Raw genomic sequence first — 24914 nt, 5'->3', positions numbered from 1 at the left:
CGACGCAATTCATTAATTCTCCTAGTAAACAAATACACAATGTTTAGAACCTCAACCCTGTGATTGTAAGCTTTAGCTTCCTGTGCCATACAACCTGGGCTAGCGCGCTTCAGTCTTCTATTACATACAGCTGTCATCCTGCACCTTAGCTTATTCTGATACCTGTACAATGTTAAGTATCCACAGTGTTATAACCACACATAAAGCCGCCATTACAAGAAGCCCGTAGTCATTTGCCTACTTGTACTATACTAACTACACAAGCCCAGTCTTCTGCCCTAATCCTTTATAACAAGCATGTAGGAGGGAAGAGACATGTACCTAGACTAAGGGAAACAGCGTAAGTATGCAGGAACCAAACAAGTCTACAGTAAGAAAAAATGAAAACCGTATAAAAATAACATCTGTCAAATCCAGTGGGAAAAAAGGTTTAATACTCATTTAACTAAAGAGTAGGTCCAGTATGAGAAGGCATCTTGTACCAAGGTAGCAAGTATCTGCTGAAGTTCCAAGAAAATGAATTGTGCAGATAAGCTCTGCCCCATTCACAGTGCAGCAGGAGACGCTGAGAATTGACTACTGTTGGGACCATAGTGATTACAAAATCACACTGGAATACCGTAATCCAAAAAAGTCAACACAATAGCTTTTTTTTCTGCTTTATGGAGCATTCACACGACTATAGTTTCGGTCTGCATTATTTGTGTACCCATTTATTTCAATGGGGCAGCAAAAGATGCGGACAGCACACTGTGTGCCGTCTGCATCCGTATGTCCGTTCTGCGGCCACGCAAAACATAGAACATGTCCTATTCTTGTCTGACCGAAAAAAAAGCATACGGCAGGCATGTCCAAACTGCGGCCCTCCAGCTGTTGCAAAACTACAACTCCCAGCATGCCTGGATAGCTTACAGCTATTATATTAGGGCATGCTGGGAGTTGTAGTTTTGCAACAGCTGGAGGGCCGCAGTTTGGACATGCCTGGCATACGGCCTTGTAAATGCCCCCTTAATCACTGAATATACTTACATCTGTAAGACCTTTTTGGATTAGGTATATATTTTTTGTACATAGGGGATATTAAAAAACGATATGAAGTGGGTTTATGTGATGCAATCTGTCGCCAGCAACCTTCCTATCCAACTTCCAGCTTCACAACTTTCTGTGGCCAGCCCGGCCCTGGTCCTGTCAATCAAAACAGCCACGGAGGAGCTGGTTACAGAAAGAAGCAGAGCTTGGGCGCAATAAGGGCGATGGCACCAAAGCGTTAACTTGCATACCAAGGAAAAGTGTCATAACTCGAGAATGGCGACTTGGATCAACAAACAAAACTGTTTTATAATCAGGGGAACCACAGCTGTGTGTCTATGCAAATGTATAAAACTGGATAGGAAGGTCGCTGGTGACAGATTCCCTGGGGAAATAGACGACACATTATACCATAGTCCAGTGATGGCTAACCTTGGCACTCCAGCTGTGGTAAAACTACAACTTCCAAGATGCCCCCTTGCTTGGCTGCTCTCAGAACTCTATAGAAATAAATGGAGCATGCTGGGAGTCATAGTTTCACCACAGCTGGAGTGCCAAGGTTACCCATCACTGCCATAGTCCATCGGATCAGCTGACCATCTGTGGTGTATTTGAAATTCGGTCGACATTTGTTTGGCCTATGTTAGACATGCTCAATTTCAACATGCCTGATCCTTTCTTCAAGGAAGATAAGGAGCCAGAGGTGTACGACAGCATTTTCCCCTATTCAGAATACATGCATGCTTGGCCAAACCAAGAGTGAATCTGTATGGAGAGGTCATGAGAAATAGCCAAACGAGCACTGGGTTAACACCTACTGACCATGTACGGCTACTTCAGGGACTTATATATAAGCTCCCAGGTGAACTGAAATACAATGCTCATGTATAACTGTACATTATTTCGGTATGGCTACCTGCTGCAATGTCACATTGATGAAAATGTGCTGTGTAGCTGTAGTGCAATTCCTCGTATCTGTGAGGGCCGCCGTGCCTGCACCCTGCATAAGAAGTCCAACTGCAGCCTTAATGTAGCGTAAGACTAAGTCGCGAGTTCTTTTTAATGTGCAGCCAACTATGTGCTGAACTACCCCTTATAACCTTGAGGCATGTGCACAGATGCAAGTATTACCAGTGACATACATGCACAGTAACTTGTGCTCCGCTTAAAGGGATTTAACAGATTTCTGGTGTGCAAGGTATTCTTTCTTGTGTAACACAATCCACATACAAATGATACCTCCATCACAGTAAACGTGACACATGAATACATTTCTAGAAGACTGAAAACCCTTAACCGATTCTGTAGCTTATGTCTGACACATCAGTAGGTCCAACCTGTATGAGAAAACGCTTTATAAAATGTGTAAAATCTACCGCCCGCCTGTTTCATTGCATTACACAGTGCTAGCGATCCACTTCAGGAGTGGAAGACCTTCAGTTCTGGCCCCTTCACGAGAGAACATTCAGCTTTATTTTTAACCCCTCAGACCGCTGAATCAGGTTACGGGTCCAGGCATTGCCAAACGAATGCCAATGGCCTGTAAAGTGCGAACATGCCTAAAGGGGAGCGTGTCTGACTCACACTGGAACAACGGCGGTGAAGTGTAATACACACGTCTTTATTTTTTTATTACAAAGTTCTGTGCCTAATCATATCCTATACAATGACTGCGAGAAACCAAGTTATGGCAATAGTCTCTGTAAAACTTGCATCAGCGGCCAGCTAAAAGAATGGAGAGAAGATGCCCTCGCGTACTGCCTGTGACTCGTAAGAAAGACTAAATCTATGCCGCTTTGTAGGCTATATTAAAATGATAAAACTCCTGACAGCAGTTCACCTGAAGATCATGGACTCCGCGCTCTTACTACGCTGAACTTAAAATGTTAATATGATTAATAGGATTCTGGTATAACAAACTCAAATTCTGTACTGCCTTCCGAAGTAGTTGGTTTAAACATGTTCTGGTTGGACTGCTGAAGGAAGATATCGTCCCAATTTACAGGTTTTGGCCCATCGTTAGAGTGGTCCTCTGCGGATGCCGGTTCAGATTTGTCTGGGTCAATGTCATACACGATTCCGCCGTCACTGATAACAGGGACAGAATTGGAGTTTTCCGCCATGTATGCATACTGCCTAATCTGTAAAGTCTTGCATGGGTTTAGACGGTAAAGCTTTGAATCTCCGGCAGGGTCCATACTGTGAACAGATCGAATGTGTGAAGCCATGACTTGGTAATTAATAAATGAACTACCACAAGTCAAGCACTGATATCTTCTTTCACCAGTATGGTGAATTTCATGCTTTGTGCGATACTCTGCAAGAGGAAAGACTCTCTCGCAGTACCGACAAGGATATTTCTTTTCCCAGGAGTGCACGTTAAAATGTCTTCGTAAACTCGTCAGGCAGACGTAGGATCTTTTGCATACAATGCAGATATAATAGACTCTCCCGTCGACGATGAGCTCATAGTGGTCTTCGTGTTTTAGTTTCATCCGTTTATGATCTGGAAAGCCATCATCGTCTTCCAGCTTGGGCAACACATCTTCAGGATCTTCCTTGATGGGGATTACTATGTCGTATGTATCCTCGCCAATGTTTGCATAAACTTTGCATCCTGTAGACAATCCCTCAATCTCTGAGGCCGTGTCCAGCGTAATGATTTTCTTACCGTCCATTATGCGCCGAGGCTCAGAAGAGTCCTTGCTGGTTCCAGAAACAACGTCGGCAATCTTAATTTTGAATTCTCCTGGTTTCGAAGACGATCCGGGGCTGAAGGTGACGACTTGCTTTTTTTGAACGCCATCAAAAGACACATTTTTGTGTGTAATTGTTGGCTGTTCCAAGGACACTGCTGAAGAAATAGGACAAGTTGAAATGCCGTTTCCATCTAATATCAGTTCGGTTTTTGGCTTAATAATACCAATTGGCTGCAGTTTTGGCAAGTTTTGGTTAGCATCAGAAGGTGCTTGCTTCTCGGCCGATGCTGTTGTAACAGAAGATGAAGTGTTCTGGGAAGTCTGGACCGGACTCACAGTTGTAACCGGTACAGGTTGTGGAGCAGGAGGGGCGAGAGAACCGTTTGTAGGGGGATTTTGAGGCGACTGGTTTGAATTGATATTACTCGATGCAGCAACCATGTTTTTTAAAGTGGGTTGGGTCAGAGGCTTAGTGTTTTCATTAGTCTGCTCAGATTGACTAGAGGGTGCAGGATTTTTTGTGTCTGACACTTGGTCATTAGAACTAGAAATTGGGGTTAGCACAGGTTCTTTCTTTTCTTTAGTCACCGGTTTGGCTTGCACAGTTTCTGAACAAAAGATCACGTCGTCGTCGTCGTCGTCCGACTCGTCTTCTATCACGTGTGTTTCCATATTGGATTCATTAGTGAACGATAAGGAGAATGCTTCGGTGATGACTGGCATTTCCTTGCTCCCCGCAGCTTTACCTGTACTTGAGGATGGACTGTTTTTTGTAGCTTTTGGGTCCGAGTTAGACTGGGCGTCAGGAGCACCATCCTTACCTCCACCAGACATGCTCTTCACTTGTGACAGAGGTATTCCAAGCTCTGCTATAAAAGGAACTCCGAGCAATTTTCCAGATTTTATCAGATCTTCCAGCATGTCAGATTTCACACGAACAATTTTAGCACTGTAAATATAGTTAAGAATTTCTGCAAAAATTTCAGCTCTGATGAAATTCAACTCCACGACAGGTCCAGCCACAATGAAGAGCTGATGGAAATAAGAGCTACAGGCAGAAAGAATATTCTTGTGAGCCCGGAATTTGCGGTCCTCAACGATGACTGTGACATCGCAAAACAAGCCCTGCAGCCGCTGGTCATTTAGAGCTTGCAGCAAGCTGCCAGAGTACTGGGTGTCAGTTGCCGTAATCAATTTTTTCGACTCCATGTCTGCAAATAAATACAAAAATGTGACAGCAGATTAGCAATATTCCTCAGTACCCTGCATCTAAAATCCTCTATACACTGCTGCACAGCTTCCTATATCCAGTGACCCTGGACACAATCTTAACCTGGTAGCAAAGACATTTGGGGTACGGCTACATGGGACGGCTTTGTTGCAGACTGCACCCCATGCACTGCATAGATTGACATGCTGCAAATTTTAAGAGGACCTGACACCTCTCTGGATATTTCCAATTTAGCATCCCCCTTGTAATGACAATTCTGGAGCACCTATTGCTGTGCTATTCCTGATAGAAGTTATGAATGAACTGCCAGCAGTTTGCAGTGAAGGTCTGACACTGGCAGCACCGACTGAATAGTGTCAGACTGTGCAGGGGCACACCCCTAATAACACCCAGTTGGGATCTTTATTGCAGACTGCTAGCAATTCATTCCTATAGTAATAAAGGAATAGCACATCATACAGTTATAGAACAGATGCCCCAGAATTATTACATGGGGAATGCAAGTAGCTCCTAAAACATACACAGATGTCAGGAGAGGCGACAGGTCCTCTTTAACATCTGCACCACAGGTCAATTTACTCCGCAGATTTTTGTCACAGCACGTGGATGAAATTTCTTAATATCTCAGCCACTTTGTTGGCATTATAAAATGCTGGCAAATTGGCAGCGTACATGTCCTGTGTGGACATACCCTAACCATCGTTCTATTGGGAAACAGATAAAAGATAACTACAGTCATTCAACTTCTTACCCACATCTGACTTACCACTCAGGGCTGATGCACGCGGCCGTAGCAGTTTTGTCTGCATCCGATCTGCATTTTTTGCGGGTGGGATGCAGACCCATTCACTTCAATGTGCCCATCCGTATGTCCGTTCTGTGGCCCCGCTAAATAACAAAATAGAACATGTCCTATTCTCAACTGCCCTGCGTATAAGGATAGGACAGTTCTACAGAGGGCATGACGTACCGTTCTGAAAAATGCAGAACGCACGTCTGGTATCTGTGTTTTGCGGACTGCAAAAATGCCCACGGCCGTGTGCATGAGCCCTTCATGCATTTCTGGGAACTGTTACAAGAGGAAAAAGTCAGGTGTGCCCCCAAACGTTACTAATCATGATAAACTAATTCTGTGCACGCTCTCATGGGCTGGTTGGTGCTTGCAGGATCAGAATCTCTTACAAGAATTGCAAGAAATACATCACACGTGCATTATTTGTTGTATAATATAGGAAATTGCGCCATCTAGTGACATGTTCCTATACCGCGGCATCCCCTTCCTGTGCTTTCCTCTATTTTTGTACAAATCCACTGATTACATCTACACAGTGATACCAAACCCATGTATGTAATGTTTAGTATGTTTTTCATTTACGGGTTAATAAACTGCATGTCTCATTTATTCAGGTAGATAGTAGGGGGTAAAGACTCCCCCACGTGGCTGGACCTTTGGAGGGAAGCATACTTACCTGCTTCCCACCTCTAGGCTCCGGCTCCTTCGCATGTCAACATCCTGTTTATGGTGGGTGACGTCGTGCCCAATCACTGGCCACTGCCAGGATAATGACATGTGGTGCCCGAAGCAATCAAGCGGAGGGGAAGGGGGGGTGATGGAGCCGGGGAGCTTGTTAAGCACGTTTCCCTCCACAGGCCACATGCCTGAAAGACCCCTGAAGGTGAACAACTCCTTTGACAAACAGAGTATGCTCCATGTACCAGAACAAAAAGTTCTGCAGTGAATCGGCACACATTGAAATCTGCGGTGAGAATCCACAGAAAAAACCTGACATGCCGCCAAATAACATCACAGGTCAATCAATGTCTGCACAGATTTTTTTCTGCAGCGTTTGGATGAAATTTGCTAAGATTGCAGGATAGAAAAGAGGAAAATGAGGCCTCATCCACATTTCTGTGTCGGTTTGACGTCTGTGAAAAATAGTGTCCACGTTTAATCCGTGTGTCCATTTTTACCCTCCCTGGGTCATCCATAATCAGGGCACGCTGCTCAGCTAAAAATTACATTTCCAAAGCATCTCCTATCACTCTTCAGTGGAAAACAGACGCAACACATGCGCCATCTTTTCACTGACCCATAGACTTCAATGGCCGTGTTTGGTCCACGTCACGGACCAAAATAGTGCATGTCTCCCTAATTTTTTCATGACCCATGGTCAGTAAAAAATTGAAATACTGATGTGTGAACTGTATCAAATCAATGGGTACACAGAAAATGTGGACAGCACACGTCAGTGAAAAACGGAAATGTGGACATGGCCTTAGTGCTGATTTAAGCATTCTTCTGTAGCCCATACGGCCACATATACAGAACGAGACTACAGGCGACCTGTGCTCCAATGTCTGTAGCTCTATACGTGAGCCCCATTACACTACATGGCACCCGCATACATTTTAAGCTACATTCACATGACTATTTTCAGACAGCATCCGATCTGCATTTTACCCATTAATTTCTATGGGGCAGGGGGGATGCAAGAAATGCGGACAGCACACACGTTTCACCTAGGGGCTTGGTCACGTCACGTTTTTGTCCCATGTTTAACATATATATTGGGGGGGGGGGGGGGGGGGAATAAAAAAAATAAAAAAAAAGGATGAAAAAATGTAGGGCAGCGCGCTTTATGACCCTGCAGAGGCCATCAAAAAACGTATACATTAGATATTTTTTACAATGGAATTCTATGGTGACAGACGCCACTGTATGGCATCCGTATACGTTGTGTGTACATTAAACGTGGAACAGGAATGTAACACAGCCTTTAACTAAAAAACTGATACATTGCCTTCTATTGAAAAATTTATGCCAAAGGTGCGTCAGTGTGGTCTATTTTGCCTTCCTATTATTTACACTTTAACATCCAGCAGAAAAAAAAAAAAAAAAAGGCGGTACTTTGAATTGCAATCTTAAAAATAAAATAAAAAAAAATATATAATTAGCTGAAAGTAATAAGAGGATCAGGTAAGCTGCAGACAACAGCATCCCCGATTCACTGCTATAGAAGTTCCGGAAATGAGCCAAGCGCTCATTCGGGTATGAAGTCTCACTGCAGTGAATGGAGAGGATGCCGCACATACGTAGTGCGCTCACCTTCACTTTACAGGACCCATTCTGGAGAGAGGAGCAGGTCCTAAAGGTGGGCCCCGCACCTGTCTGATGTACCTCTTACCCTGTTACTCCTCTGCCAATCCTTTCACTGGCTCCCCACTGCCCAGCGAATTCAGTTCAAAATATTAACAAATACATATGGATCCGCAATACACCCGGCCGGCACCCCCTATAGAACTGCCTATTCTTGTCTGCAATTGCGGACAAGAATAGGACATGCTATATTTTTTTCTGGAGCCACGGACCGGAAGAACGGGGGCGTGCTCCGGAAATGCGGACAGTACACTGTGTGCTGTCGGCATCCTTTTCTGCACCAGAGAATGAATGGGTCCGCACCCGTTCTGCAATTTGCAGAACGGATGCAGAACTATTCTACGAACGCGTGAATGGACCCTTATGCTGTCCACAACCTGTCCCCTCCCTACATCTCTGAGCTACTTTCCCAATACATCCCCACACGCAATCTCCAATCCTCGCAAGGCCTCCTCCTCTCCTCTTATCACCTCTTTCCACAATCACCTCCAAGATTTCTCCCGTGCATTTCCCATACTCTGGAAGTCGCTACCCCAACATATCAGACTCTCACCTACAGTGGAATCCTTCAAAAGAAACCTGAAAACTCACCTCTTCAGACAAGCCTACAACCAGTCACCCTGCTGCCTCTATACCGCCATGACCAGCATCACCCTCACCTACTGTGTCCTTCTCCCATACCATTTAGATTGTAAGCCCTCGTGGGCAGGGCCCTCTCTCTGTCTGTACCGTTCTGTAACTCCAGGGGTGTGGAAATCGTATCGCCCGGGACATGCAGTTCCGGGCGCCGGGCAAGTAGTTTGTTCGGTAGTTTGGCCCTGCTGCGGGTAAGTAGCAGGGCTGAGATGGCTTTGTTTACCAGAGCAGTGGATCGGTGGTGACCGAGCAGTGGGCGTAGAGCAGTGTTGCAGCCGCGGTGACAGAGCGGGGGGGGGGGGGAGAAATGACAGAGCTATGAAAGGTTCTGTCACGTCTCCGGCTCGGGGGAGGAGCAGTGACAGAGCCGTTCCAGAGCCAGGGGCATTGCTAGAACGCTCAACTCTGCCAGCAGCCCTCAGAGGACCCCCTTTCTGCAGGTGTTGTCAAACTGGGAAGGTGAGGGGGGTCCTTTCCATGCCACATCAGCAGCTAATTTGCCTAAACCACCTAGAGGTACGGGTAGTAATGTGCTAAGAGCAGGAGTGTGCACTAAACTAATGGCTGTGATCACATTAAGGCCTCGTTCACACCAGGCAGTGCCTTCCGGCCTGATTCTGTCCAGAATGCTCCGCATTGCGGCCGGCTAACTATATTGTGGGGCAGGACTGATTTGTTAAAAGTTTATAGACAGATAGATCTCAGGTCACTTGCCTCATTTCTGTATATACACACATTCACAAAAAACGTGATGTGAAAGATGCCTTAGGCTGCGTTCACATCTCCAGTGAATGTTTCTGGTGGCCTGTTCCAGCAGAGAACAACCTGCCGGCGTTCACCAGATTCAAAAGATCACTGACTATACTAGGATCCGGCGGGGATCCAGACAAATTTTGGCATAGATGGCAGGTTTCGGCCTTTATGCCCGATCGCAGCCTTATCAGAATGACTGCAAATGTCGTACGTCTCCTTGTCTAAAAATACTCCTCAAAAATGAGCATCTTACTCTGCTGGATGATATGTACGGCAACCTCTGGTCATCAGATATGGAATACCATTATGAATGAGAACAGACATCAGGAGTGGTTACAGGTCCTCTTTAATGGGCGACTGACACCCCGAACCTGAAATCTGTTCAGGAGTAGTTCTGGCCTGGAGAAAGGCTCCAGAACTGCACAGCTCTGTCCATTGTGTAGTGGGTACTGCAGCGCCGCTCCCATTCACTTCCATAGGAGCAGCGCTGCAATAACCAGCCATGTCCACTACACTATGGACGCAGCGGTACAGATCCGGCGCTACTCCTGATCAGCAGCGGCGCAGGATATCAGAACCCCACCGATCAGATATTGATGGCCAATCCTAAGGAATGTCAATTGTTTAAAAGATCTGTCACAAGATTGAAACCTATCAGCCACCAACAGGTTAGGCAGTAAGCAATGGGGGGTTCCACCCGCTGAGACTGATAATTACTTTGTGCACCCTGTCAAGCAGAAGCACTCAGTCTACGAGACTGCTCAAAACACAGCGCTCGCCTCCCTCTGGCAGTCCCACAAATGTAAATGGAGGGGCGGTGGGCACGCATGACCAAAAGGAATGGAATCACATGTGTTACCGTCGCCGACCTGCAAGGTCGGAGTGCATAACACTGATGGACCACGACTAGGTATGCCATCAATGTCAGGTAGGAGCGGGGCCCCTGAAGTGAAGGACAGGATACCACAAACGCTATGGGACTGGAGGTGGAGGGCGGTGTCCCTTTCTGGAGACCTGCACCTAGCTGACATGGATGGCAGACACTAGCTATATGCCCTCAGTGTCCCAGCTGGGCCAACCCCTTTAAGGTTTCTACCAGTGGCATTTCCTCTCTCCTTGATGGCAACATTCATATACAAGGTGACATCCGATTGTGACCCTGTTAACCCTTTAATGAGGCAGAGAAAACAAATGACATTTTTATTCACTGCCGTAAGCCTTGTGTGACGAAGCATGGGTTTGCTGCCTACCGTCACATCTCTGCTACTCCTGTCACCTGTGTTAGGGCTCATTCACACGACCGTGGTTTGGTTCCACATCCAAGCCGCATTGCTTTCGGCCCGGGTGCGGACCCAGTCTGTTCCGTAAATTTCTAAAGGCACACGAGCAGCATCCGTGTTTTACAGATCGGCAGTTTGCAGACCGCAAAACAGGGCATGGTCGTGTGAATGAGCCCTTATACCTGATCCTTGGCTTTTCCAAACTATCCGAGATGCCCCCCCCTTCTCATATGACGGTGGGCTGTGTGTCATCGGCTCTGGGGTGAAGGTATGAGAGCGGACACATCTACCCGGCCATCACTCCTCTCACCACGTCGCCCTCAGCGTGCCCCATGACAACATTGCAGAGGTTTTCCCTCTACATCTACAGTCCTAATGCCAACAGATCAGACGCTGTGGGCAGAGACCATCAGTATGGTGCCCGGCGTCAGAGGAGCAGAGGTTTTCAGCGGTGACTAGTCACCATTCATCACTATGGTCATACACATACATACAGGAGCTGGTGCCCATGGGCAGTACACGGGTGCCAGTCATAACACACCCATCACTTCCATGTGTGCCCAGCTCTTTGTACCAGCATCTCCTCCTGCCTCCATGTGCTGCACCAGGTCACACATCACTTCCCACAGGGATCGTGCATGCCGACCTGAGCCCTGCCCTCACACTGACGGGACCCTCCTGCCATGCTGCCCTCCTTAGCGGCCTACACGCCCAGCCAAGCCGCCAGCCTAGAAGGCCTCAGTGCCCGCCGACACGGAGCACCCCCACCCGGTGCCCAGCCATGAGCCCCACACCAGCCCGGCAACATGGCGGCAACGGCGTTTACAAAGGCGCCCAGACCGGGGCTGCTGCTGCTGATGGCGCCTCTAGGCCTCGAGGCTCAGTAAGCCGCACGCTGCGGCCCGGGCTTCCGAACCCGCGCTCTGCTCCCTGCCCCGGGGATACCGGCTGTTATAGGACAGGACGGGCCACGGCCGCCCCCTGCGAAGCGTTTACCTGGTGTCCCCGGGCCACCCGGTGCCTCGGCTTCCGCAGACAACGAATGAACAAGCTCCTCCCGCAGCCACCGAGCACCGCTGCAATACCAAGCTCTGACCTGCAGAGGGCACCGGAGGCGACCCCCCCTCCCCCACTGACCGAAGTGGGAAAAGAAGCGTTCGGAAAATGTCGACAATTTCCGTTCATAACGAATCTCGCGAGAAGTTTATTTATTATTTATTTCCCTTTATATAACGCGCTGTTCTTCACGTCAATACGGGGGCTTTTATACTGAAGCACTGTGCTGTAGTGTTCCTTATCTGCACGTCAGTACGGGGCTTTTATACTGAAGCACTGTGCTGTAGTGTGCCTTATCTTCACGTCAGTACGGGGGCTTTTATACTGAAGCACTGTGCTGTAGTGTTCCTTATCTTCACGTCAGTACGGGGCTTTTATACTGAAGCACTGTGCTGTAGTGTGCCTTATCTTCACGTCAGTACGGGGCTTTTATACTGAAGCACTGTGCTGTAGTGTGCCTTATCTTCACGTCAGTGCGGGGCTTTTATACTGAAGCACTGTGCTGTAGTGTGCCTTATCTTCACGTCAGTGCGGGGGCTTTTATACTGAAGCACTGGGCTGTAGTGTGCCTTATCTTCACGTCAGTGCGGGGCTTTTATACTGAAGCACTGTGCTGTAGTGTGCCTTATCTTCACGTCAGTGCGGGGGCTTTTATACTGAAGCACTGGGCTGTAGTGTTCTTTTTCTTCACGTCAGTACGGGGGCTTTTATACTGAAGCACTGGGCTGTAGTGTTCCTTATCTTCACGTCAGTGCGGGGCTTTTATGTTTAAATAAGCCCGCCGGCGGGCACGGTGACCGTACCTGACCAGCCCCCGATGCTGCCTGATCATGAAGTGGTTCCTGGTTGTCTCCGTACTGAATGGCTTTATATGATTACACTGTACGTAAGTGACGCCATATTACTGGATAGAAAAATAAATAAAAATCTCTTTGTTCTGCCGCACAATGCAGTGAGGCGGAGACCAACGCGATTAGCGCCCCCTGGTGTCCAGTGGTGGAAGTGACATCTCAGGTTTTGCCGGAGGCTACCACACAGGCACGGTGCGCGCGCTTTTTCCGCGTTCATGTGAGAACTGTCCAGCGTTCTGCTCTTAAGTTTCACGGTTCTTTGTTCTCAAGTTAATAAAAGCTGGCTGACATGTTGTTAAAAATAAATAAATAAATTTCTGCAAGAAAACCTGTCCTGAGCTTGGGAGTGATGGCAGCTTATTCTAAGCTCCTCACTATTAGGGCTCATTCACACAGCTGTGTTTTGTGGTTGTCAAATCTAGTGATGATTGAGCGCCAAAGTATTCGGGTGTTCGGCTGAGCACCCAAGTGTAATGGAAGTCAATGGGAGACAACCAGGCACCCCTGCTCTGAAGAGGGGAGGGTGCCTGGTCTATTAGAAAAGGTCAGAAAGTGACAGAAACACCACAGAAATGGACCGGGAACAGCATGGGGACGATGTCTGGATGCATCTTGGACTCCCAGGTCGCTGCTGGGAACCATGTTGTCCGAGTTGTACGCCACTTTTACAGACTGACAAAAATACGCACAAAACCCCCCCAAACAAATCAATTTTACAGGAAAAAGGAAAACATTCTTTCCTGTATATTCAATTGTATATAAATTGCAAGTGCTGCAATAAAATTACAAGCAAGAGGCACTCCAAAACCTGTATATCACATAATGGAGGGCCTCATTCACATTGTGGTACAATTGTTCAGGTAGTGGGACTCCTCCACTCATAAAGCCTATACAATAAGTGAAAGGGCTGCCAAAAATTACAAGGAACCGGCACTCCAAAACACCCATTGTTACACATAAAGGAGGGCATCATACACACCCTTGAAAAATTATGATTGATGGCCTGCTGGTGACCCTCAAAAACATTTGGAGCAAGGGCCTGCTGATCTGACCATCTAAAACCTTAGGGGCGAAGGCCTGCTGACGCATTGGTGACTCTCTAGATAACCGCTGGGCGATTGCACGTCCCCGTAGGGGTGGGCGATATGGCCTAAAATCTATATTGCGATATAATTTTAAGCATGTGCGATATGCGATATATATTGCGATATATTGTTTTCTATATTGGGGGGGGGGGGTGTTTAAATTTTATTTATTTTTTACTTTTTATTTATTAACTATTGGCCTCCTTAAGGGCTAGAACCCTTGTCATATTCACCCTAATAGAGCTCTATTAGGGTGAATAGGACTTTACACTCTCCCTGCTGCCCTGTGCATAGTGCACACAACAGCAGGGAGCTGACCATGGCGGCAGCCTCTGATCTGCCCCCCCCAGCCTCTGATCTGCCCCCCCCAGCCTCTGATCTGCCCCCCTTCCCCAGCCTCTGATCTGCCCCCCTTCCCCAGCCTCTGATCTGCCCCCCTTCCCCAGCCTCTGATCTGCCCCCCTTCCCCAGCCTCTGATCTGCCCCCCTTCCCCAGCCTCTGATCTGCCCCCCTTCCCCAGCCTCTGATCTGCCCCCCTTCCCCAGCCTCTGATCTGCCCCCTTCCCCAGCCTCTGATCTGCCCCCTTCCCCAGCCTCTGATCTGCCCCCCTTCCCCAGCCTCTGATCTGCCCCCCTTCCCCAGCCTCTGATCTTCTCCGCAGCCTCTGATCTGTCCCCCTTCCCCAGCCTCTGATCTGCCTCCCTTCCCCAACCTCTGATCTGCCCCCTCTGGTAACGCAAACCCCCCCTCCCTCCCTCCCCAGTAATAATCATTGGTGGCAGTGGCCACAGGGTCCCCCTCCTCCCCCCCATCATTGGTGGCAGTTTGCAGTTCCGATCGGAGCCCCAGCAGTGTAATGCTGGGGCTCCGATCGGTTACCATGGGAGCCAGGAGTCACGCTGCTGAAGTTCTGGCTGCCATGGTATGTTAGTGAGCAGAGAGCAGCGCATTATACTCACGTGCGCTGTGGCCGCCGGTCGCTCCTTCTCATAGGTCTGTGTGGCGCATTGCTAATGCTGTAAGCATTAGCTATCCGCCGCACAGACAGAAGAAGGAGCGACCGCCGGCCACAGCGCACGTGAGTATAATGCGCTGCTCTCTGCTCACTAACATACCATGGCAGCCAGGACTTCAGCAGCGTGACTCCTGGCTCCCATGGTAACCGATCGGAGCCCCAGCATTACACTGCTGGGGCTCCGATCGGAACTGCAAACTGCCACCAATGATGGGGGGGAGGAGGGGGACCCTGAGGGATATGGCCGGCACATTCATTGGTAGTGCAGTGGCCACAGTCCCTCCCCTCCTCCTCCTCGGTCCTCATTGGTGTTCAGCGGCAGCCACGCACAGTGGGGAGGGAGGGACTCCCTCCTCCTCCCTCCGCTGTGCCGGCTCAGGAGAAAATGATCATATCGCGGTCCGGCGATATAGGCGATATGGCGAAAATCCATATCGTGGCCCAAATTCATATCGCCTATATCGCCTATATCGCCCACCCCTACGTCCCCGTGACGTCGACGATCCTTTCGGATGTCTGCCCTATCAACTTTCGATGTTCTTTTCTGCGCCTAGTAGAAAATGAAGGAAAGGGTCGAGCTTCCAAAAAAGATATGTTCTTTATTCCAACTACCATGGTGATCACAGGGAATTGGGGTTCGATACCGGAGAGGAAGCTTGAGAAAGGGATACCAAATACAAGGAAGGTCAATAGCTGAAATCTGATTGGGTGGAGAGGGTGGGTCAAGTTATTAAAGCAGAAAAATCGAAGGAAGGCAGGAGGCGCGCGGCAATTGCCCACTCCCGACTCAGGGAGGTAGTGATGATAAATAAGAATACAAGACTCTTAAGATGCCCTGTTATTGGAATGAGTAATAAAAAATTACAGGGAATGTCACTGCAGTGTTTTGTATGAAGAAACGTTATACAGAATAGGCCCTGCTGTCGCTTTGTTGACTCTAGATAACTTCTGCCTGATCGCACATCCCCGTCCACGATCCATTTCGATATCTTTCCTATCAACTTTTAATGTTCTTTTATGCGTCTAACATGGTGATCACCGGTAATGGGTAATTATTGTTCCATTTCAGAGAGGGAGCCTGATAAACGGCTATGGCTACTACTTCAAAGCAAGGCAAAATGAGTTGCAGGCCTGCAGGTGAGCTGACCCAGTAAAAGATTTAAGTTGCGGGCCTGAAGGTAAGCTGACCCTGTAAAAGATTTTAGATTCGGGCCTGCTGGTGAGCTGACCCTGTAAAACATTATATGCTAGTGCCTGCGGGTAAAATGACCCTATAAAAGATATGTGAGGGCCTGCAGCTGAGCTGACCCTCTAAAAAGTTGTATGCGAGGGCCTGCATGTGAGCTGACCCAGTAAAAAATTTCAGTCGCGGGCCTGCTGGTGAGCTGACCCAGTAAAAGATTCGAGTTGCGGGCCTGCAGGTGAGCTGAGGTGGAACAGACAAACCCAACTTGATTTTGATGGCTGCATTAATCTGCAGGTGACCGTGATACAGCTCCACAGATGGTTTCCATCTGCATCTTTCTAAGCAATCTGTGGCCTTAGTCTTTTATCCAGACTCAGTCATTGTGCCACTATGTGGCCTCCTCAAGCTGCCATCTCCACACGATGTCACCTTGCCACTCATTTTTATCACCATGCTGCTGCTTAAAAGGCCTTAAACTGATCACCAGAATTGACTGGGCCCCACAGCAAATTTTTGAATGGAGCTCCATCACACAGCGACCCCTTCCGATTAACCACCTCAGTCCCCCTAGCTTAAACACCCTTTATGACCAGACCACATTTTACAATTCTGCACTACACTACTTTCACCGTTTATTGCTCTGTCATTCATCTTACCACCCAAATTAATTTTACCTCCTTTTCTTCTCACTAATAGAGCTTTCATTTTGTGGTATGTCATTGCTGCTGACATTTTTACTTTTTTTGTTATTAACCGCCTCCAGACCGCCTAACGCACGGATGCGTCCTGGAGGCGGTCGATTCATTCCTCCTGGACGCATCCGTGCGTCATCTCGCGAGAGGCGAGAATTCCTGTGAACGCGCACACACAGGCGCGCGCGTTCACAGGAACGGAAGGTAAGCGAGTGGATCTCCAGCCTGCCAGCGGCGATCGTTCGCTGGCAGGCTTGAGATGCAATTTTTTTAACCCCTAACAGGTATATTAGACACTGTTTTGATAACAGCGTCTAATATACCTGGTCCTCTGGTGGTCCCTTTTGCTTGGATCGACCACCAGAGGACACAGGTAGCTGAGTAAAGTAGCACCAAACACCACTACACTACACCCCCCTGTCACTTATTAACCCCTTATGAACCCCTGATCACCCCATATAGACTCCCTGATCACCCCACTGTCATTGATCACCCCCCTGTAAGGCTCCATTCAGACGTCCGTATGATTTTTTCGGATACATGGATCGGATCCGCAAAACACATACGGACGTCTGAATGGAGCCTTACAGGGGGGTGATCAATGACAGGGGGGTGATCACCCCATATAGACTCCCTGATCACCCCCCTGTCATTGATCCCCCCCCTGTAGGGCTCCATTCAGAAAATTTTTGGCCCAAGTTAGTGGAAATTGTTTTTTTTTTTTTCTTACAAAGTCTCATATTCCACTAACTTGTGTCAAAAAATAAAATCTCACATGAACTCACCATACCCCTCACGGAATCCAAATGCGTAAATTTTTTTAGACATTTTTATTCCAGACTTCTTCTCACGCTTTAGGGCCCCCTAAAATGCCAGGGCAGTATAAATACCCCACATGTGACCCAATTTCGGAAAGAAGACACCCCAAGGTATTCCGTGAGGGGAATATTGAGTCCATGAAAGATTGAAATTTTTGTCCCAAGTTAGCGGAAAAGGAGAAATACCCCACAAGTGACCCCATTTTGGAAAGAAGACACCCCAAGGTATTCCGTGAGGGGCATGGCGAGTTCCTAGAATTTTTTATTTTTTTGTCACAAGCTAGCGGAAAATGATGATTTTTTTTTTTTTCTTACAAAGTCTCATATTCCACTAACTTGTGACCAAAAATAAAAAATTCTAGGAACTCGCTATGCCCCTCACGGAATACCTTGGGGTGTCTTCTTTCCAAAATGGGGTCACTTGTGGGGTAGTTATACTGCCCTGGCAATTTAGGGGCCCAAATGTGCGAAGTAGTTTGAAATCAAAATCTGTAAAAAATGGCCGGTGAAATCCTAAAGGTGCTCTTTAGAATGTGGGCCCCTTTGCCCACCTAGGCTGCAAAAAAGTGTCACACATCTGGTATCGCCGTACTCATGAGAAGTTGGGCAATGTGTTTTGGGGTGTCATTTTACATATACCCATGCTGGGTGAGATAAATATCTTGGTCAAATGGCAACTTTGTATAAAAAAATGGGAAAAGTTGTCTTTTGCCAAGATATTTCTCTCACCCAGCATGGGTATATGTAAAATGACACCCCAAAACACATTGCCCAACTTCTCCTGAGTACGGCGATACCAGATGTGTGACACTTTTTTGCAGCCTAGGTGGGCAAAGGGGCACACATTCCAAAGAGCACCTTTCGGATTTCACCGGTCATTTTTTACCGATTTTTATTTCAAACTACTTTGCACGCATTTGGGCCCCTAAAATGCCAGGGCAGTATAACTACCCCACAAGTGACCCCATTTTGGAAAGAAGACACCCCACGGTATTTCGTGATGGGCATAGTGAGTTCATGGAAGTTTATTTTTTGTCACAAGTTAGTGGAATATGAGACTTTGTAAGAAAAAAAAAAAAATCATCATTTTCCGCTATCTTGTGACAAAAAATAAAAAGTTCTATGAACTCACTATGCCCATCAGTGAATACCTTAGGGTGTCTACTTTCCGAAATGGGGTCATTTGTGGGGTGTTTGTACTGTCTGGGCATTGTAGAACCTCAGGAAACATGACAGGTGCTCAGAAAGTCAGAGCTGCTTCAAAAAGCGGAAATTCACATTTTTATACCATAGTTTGTAAACGCTATAACTTTTACCCAAACCATTTTTTTTTGACCCAAACATTTTTTTTTATCAAAGACATGTAGAACAATAAATTTAGCAAAAAATTTATATATGGATGTCGTTTTTTTGCAAAATTTTACAACTGAAAGTGAAAAATGTCATTTTTTTTCAAGAAAATCGTTAAATTTCGATTAATAACAAAAAAAGTAAAAATGTCAGCAGCAATGAAATACCACCAAATAAAAGCTCTATTAGTGAGAAGAAAAGGAGGTAAAATTCATTTGGGTGGTAAGTTGTATGACCGAGCAATAAACGGTGAAAGTAGTGTAGTGCAGAAGTGTAAAGTGGCCTGGTCATTAAGGGGGTTTCAGCTAGCGGGTTGAAGTGGTTAAATGCTGTGGGGGGAAAAAAAAATTTCCCTCTGTAACAGCTCTTTTTTATATAAACGTATCATTCTTTTGTAAAATGAAACGTAGGTCAGCATCCTTACACAGGACAAGTATGGATTTGCAGATGATTGCCACAATATCCTTACAGATATGGCTGAAATGTGTACTAATGGTAAATTTGTCACATGTAGAGGCACATCTATCTTTAGATAATTTTCTTGTTGTGTACACGGGTTCAAGCAGCAGCCCTTTCTTTGGCCCCACTTAAATTATTGACATTATACCCGCGGTTGCTCAATCTGATCATGATGTGTTCACATTTCTTTTCAAATGCAGACTCTTCACAGGAAACTCTTCTCGCCCCTACAAAATTCAAACGTGTGGGTTTTTGTGGGTCTACAAAAGCCTCTAATATGAACACGTCACTAGACAGGCCCTTATCAATTGGGCATTTAAAAGATGACTAGCAATCGGAAGTTGGTGAGTATGTCTACAGAATTGGGATGTAATATGTATAATAATGCCCTCAGGCCTTATTAAAGGCATAACTGAATAATAGGATAATGAGTGCTACACCTGGCCAGTCGAATACGCTGAGAGGCTGATGAAAAAGATCCTAGTTCTCTTTGGAATGATTGGGTGCAGTCGGAGAAAGCCTGCATGTCAGTCCACTTGGTATATCTGATGTGCCTGTAGAGCAAAAGCACCTGGGTGAGAACAACTGGCTGATGTAAATGTGGCATGGGGATGGGGACAGGTGGATTGTGCAGAATGACAGATTTTACTGTCATTACTGGTGAACTTCCCGGGGTGGAGATGAAGCCCCAGGAAGGAAGATTGAGCTTCTGGGAGGAATATGAAGCCCGCAAATTAATTGACATGATAAGCTTACTAAATGTTTGCAAGACCCATCTAAACACAGTGTTAAACCTCTGGCCCAGGATGTATGGCCCCTGCTGGGATAGATCGGCAGTCTACTGCCTGCTTTTTCCTTCCGCAAACTCTAGGAGCCAAGATCCAGGCATTGGTAAAACCTCCGTTTGGAATCCGAGGCTGCAAAACTCTGCCCTAGACACAGCGTCTGCTGATGCTCCATAAGGGTGCAATTTCAGATTTCCTCCTCCGATGGCAAATTAGAACCTTACCTCTTTGAGGAGAGGGTTCCCAAGCACCGTCCCCCTCCATTGTCCAATCCCCACCCTTTCGGAGTCACTGGGGGGAAAAACACCACTGGTTCCCGGAGACAAGGAACTGGTGTGGGCTCAGCGACTGCTAGGGTCCCATTACATTTCCAGGAGAAGATTACAGGGTTTGTGCAGAAGGAATATATTACTGACCTATCCTCAGGACAGGTCATCAATATCTGATGGGTGGGGGTCTGACAACCCAGCTGATCAGCGGTTTGAAGAGGTGACGCTCCATGCGAGAGCTGCTTCCTCTTCATTACACTCAGCGGCGACTCCTTTGCAGTGGTGGCATTCAAGTGAATAGAGCGAGTACTTGTGATTACACTTCACTTCCGAGACCACGGGCAGTGGAGCACTGTCTCCTCTTCAAACAGCTGATTGGTCGGGGTGCCTGGTGTCGGACCCCCACCGCTCAGATATTGAAGACCTATTCAATAGCTCTTCAATGTATAGCACCTACACAAACCCTTTAAGCCCCAGGGAGGAAGATGAAGCAGTCCTCTCGGCAGGACTGACCTCTATTGAGTTTGAGCTAGCATCCTTTCACACCCCCAGTACCTGAGGTCCACACAATAAGAGAATGGGAGGTCGGTATCCGGGGCCATGGAACTGTGGTCAGGCCACAATGAGCGGCCATGTCCGTTCAACTACCAGGGTTGAAGATTATGCACTTAGCTGGAAAATTAAGCCACAGGCTCACAGTGTCAGGCAGCTTGAGGACCACAGCCACCCTCACTGCCTCAGTCACCGCTCCTACCCTCTCCTCTCTGCTCACCTAGTGCCTTTTCTATGAGCCAGGGCGCTGAACATCAACTTTATCATGACACAAGTTCCTTCTTGATAAATTTGTCATCTCTGAAAAGCTTGTCATCTCTGCTCCATCCTCTTGCTGCACAGGTTTAAAAACGCACCACTGGATATCTGGCTTTGTCGCTATGCAATATTTAATGAACGCTCACTCTGAAGCAATACCACCCAAACCAAAGATTATGAAAGAAATGCACAAAACACTTAATTTGGGTGTAAAATAGAGAGAATTTATTTAACATCAAATGACTGTATTTTTATTCAGTGCCTCAAATTTATTCTCAGGCCAATCGCTATGAATAGGGCACTGAACATGGCACAACCCCGACTCACGAAGAGTCACACCCCCGCACTCAGGAGAGGAAAACCCCCTGTGGGGGAAACCTCTAGGGAACCATGGCTGGAGGGTTGCCCTTCCCTTGGGCTTAGAAGGTTAATGCCAAAATGGAACAAGATATTTTATCAGAAGGTGTACATTTTCAATGAGACATGATAGAAATTAATTAAAGATATGACAGAAAGGACATCAAATAGTCATACATGTTAAAGAGTTAAAGAAACAGATTAGTAAGCAGTTACACAATAGTAAACACTCTGTGCCAGCCTCTTACAGAGATAGCCAAATTCGACCACTCCTGGCCTTCCACGTAAATTTTCAGCAGCCGGCGCTGGATGTGAGGGAGATCTGGCTGCAGCATCTGTCGACCCATTGATGGCTAGGGCTAATTTGCATGATCTGGCTGGCTAGGCGGATAGGGCTGATCTGACTGGCTAGGCGGATAGGGCTGATCTGACTGGCTAGGCGGATAGGGCTGATCTGGCTGGCTAGGCGATAGGGCTGATCTGGCTGGCTAGGCGGGCGTCCCCTTCCTCCCTCTACAGATGGTGAAGCTCCAGGTCTCCAGACACATCAAGCATGGCTCTGCAAATGGCCGTTTGTCCTTCTGTTATGGAACCTTCATCTGTGGGAACTTTATGTCATAGACTTATACATCTGTGACATCAGCAGCACAATTACCATAGTTACTACAGGGGCTTATTATTGATACCTACCTAAAGCACTTTAACTATGAAGTCAGCCATAGTGGTCCCAAGTATTAACCCTTTCTTGACTGACTGGAGACTCTACAATGTACTTGTCACTAGAAAGTCCCCTAATCACTATGGCATTTAAAAGCTGCCCTAACAATAGTAAGTTAGGGAGTATAATGACAGATTTGAGGTGTAATATGCACATCCATGCCCTCAAGTCCATTTGCTACATCTGAATTTACACAGATTCCAGTGGACTTTTCTTTTCGTGCCAATAAGTAGTGATCTACCAAACTATCACATTATCAATATTTTAGTATAACCAATTTCTTATACATTGTCTTTGAAATGACCAATACCTCATCTAAAAAATATCAGCATGGAAGCTTCCACAAAGAGTACACATTTAAAACGAATAGGAATCATGATTGGTACAGAGAATAATTAAGAGGGTCATTCATCAAACTGGTGTAAAGTAGAAATGGCTTAGTTGCCCATAGCAACCAACCAGATTCCTCATTTCATTTTCCAAAGGAGCTGTCCAAAATAAAAGGAATCTGATTGGTTTAATTTATGCTACAGATTTCCACTGTATATTTCACCGTTTGCAATGCGTAGAGTTAGATCTTTGGTAAATCCACACCGAAATCCACTCTGGAATGTCAGCAAAATCTGCAGTAAAATTTCCATGTTGGGCAATCTTCCCCATGTGGCCATGCCATAGCAGCCAGAACTGGTAGTGTACGTGCGTATGTCCTACCAGCTCTACAACATAATGAAGGTGACATTCCAGGATCTGCTTAGAGGGTGCTGTGTCCTCTGTTATTAAAGGGCTTGTTCTATCTGGAAATGTATGGCACATTCCCAGGTTACAGTGTCTAGGTTCGTACCTCTGACACCTGCTGCTGTCTCAAGAACGGGACCCTGTCACACACGGCCAGGAAAGGGGAAAGTGGCCAATGTTGTGCTGCTCTCTCCTTTCACTTTAGTGGGGCTTAAGAAAATAGCAAAGTAGGCGAGCTCCGCTCTTTTTGGATGTGACATTTTATATATGGATATAGCGTTAATGGGCAGATATTTTACCCCGCAGGGCAGGTTTTGTCTATCAATCTGAAACAGTTGGTTTCCAACTACATATTTACTATGCTTTTCTGTGCTTCTATAGGAACTCGACTTTATGGATTAAACACACAGCAGTCATGGCATCACCAAAATTTATGATGCAGCGACTAAGCAGGTTCAATCACCAACCACACTGAGATGGTTAGAACAGTCTTCCTATCTGCGTGGCATGCCGGTGGACGCCAGGCTGATAGTTAAGGCAAGAGGCTTTCAGGAAACAAGCCCCAGACCAGCGTCCCAGATGGAGAAACCAAGAGTCAACAGAGATCACAACAGTTTTCGTCTCCGTGTGCACATCCAACATGGAGGTCAGATGGGCACATTTCAATATATTTCCATCCTTCACAATAGGTAAGTGAGATATACAGGTAAGTGGAGCTCAACCAGGTGGAATTATTAATGGCTCTGATCCAGGGTCTTGCGACCCATGGCCTTTTCTCAGGGTCACAAATGATTTTTTTTCCCTGTGACACAAACTGGCCAAATGTGTCTAGGTTTTTGTCTTCTTCTGGATCACAATTTTTCTCTGCAGGGATTTTGTTTTAAACCTCTGGCCCAGGATATATGGCCCCTGCTGGATGGATCGGCAGTCTACCTCTTGCTTTTTCCTTTCGCCAAGATACAGACATTGGTAAAACCTTAGTTTGGAACCCATATTATTCTGATCCTTCTGTATTTGATAAAGGATGACTTTCAACTATCTGGGAGGCTGTGTGGTGGTAGGAACAACTATTTTTTTCATCCAATTCAATTTTGCTAATACCAGATGTTGGATCAACTGGGCCCTTATGGTATTGTTTAATAAGATAAGCACCAATCTTCACACAAGCAAATCACTCAATCCCATGGAAATGTATGGAGGTCTAAAGAAAAAGTGTCTACTCACAGCATGAGGTTGACAGGATGTAGGACTACATAGGAATATGAGTAAATATACATATTAGGGCTCATGTACACGTTCGTAAGTGTTCTATTGTCTGTAAATGGCGGATCCGCAAAAGCCGGATCCCAGCCGAGTGCATGCCACCATTTATTTTCCATTCGTCTTGCTCTGCATCCCAGGACGCACTCAAAGGCTCTGATTGCAGTGTTTTTGTGTGCGTCATTGGAACACAATGAAATGGAACGAGATGCATTTTGGTGCACTTTGTTCCCTTCAGTTCAGTTTTGTCCCCATTGACTATAAATGGGGACAAAACTGAAGCGTTTTCCCCACTTTTGAGATCCTATGACTGATCTCAATAGCTGAAAGTGAAGGAGCAGATGTGAAAGTATCCTAACTTTGCAAGGACACTCAGAAATGTCCTTGTGGAGTTAAATGCAACACCTCCCCCCAGATGTATATAAATGGGCAGTCAACAACTGGTTAACGTTGCCCACTTTAATGAAGACAATTAACGCGATTATCTAGTTCAAGAAGAATTGCCTCTCCACTCATTTTAAGGGTCCCCGCAGGGGATTACAATAAAGTAATATGACAATATATTGTAATATGACAATATAGTCACATACAGCCTGCAAAGAGCATGTAGTATTGAACATGGTAAACAACTAATTAGAATGCAAGCAGTCCTATTCCAGAGATATGTGTACTTGTCTTCTG

The 24914-nt window shown here is 46.5% G+C and overlaps 1 protein-coding gene and 1 long non-coding RNA gene across 2 annotated transcripts in view; one reads left to right on the top strand and one right to left on the bottom strand.

Annotated features, from left to right (window-relative positions):
* Positions 1 to 1075: 1075 nt before the first annotated feature.
* ZBTB33 (zinc finger and BTB domain containing 33) lies at positions 1076 to 11906 on the bottom strand. The gene is made up of 2 exons (XM_044268299.1): positions 11782 to 11906; positions 1076 to 4939 (listed from the first exon to the last, which is right to left on the bottom strand). The coding sequence occupies exon 2, from the start codon at positions 4935 to 4937 to the stop codon at positions 2925 to 2927; it is 2013 nt and encodes a 670-aa protein (XP_044124234.1). The 5' UTR covers positions 4938 to 4939; positions 11782 to 11906; the 3' UTR covers positions 1076 to 2924.
* A 7600-nt stretch (positions 11907 to 19506) lies between these two features.
* LOC122919545 overlaps positions 19507 to 24914 on the top strand; it is a 42581-nt gene continuing 37173 nt past the window's right edge. Inside the window, exons 1-2 of the long non-coding RNA XR_006386798.1 lie at positions 19507 to 19643; positions 23355 to 23662. This is a non-coding gene — a long non-coding RNA (uncharacterized LOC122919545). The remainder of the gene's footprint in view (positions 19644 to 23354; positions 23663 to 24914) is intronic.

This window comes from Bufo gargarizans, chromosome 9, assembly GCF_014858855.1.
Source record: "Bufo gargarizans isolate SCDJY-AF-19 chromosome 9, ASM1485885v1, whole genome shotgun sequence".
Classification (NCBI taxonomy): Eukaryota; Metazoa; Chordata; class Amphibia; order Anura; family Bufonidae; genus Bufo; species Bufo gargarizans.
This window is presented reverse-complemented; position numbering and strand designations above follow the sequence as displayed.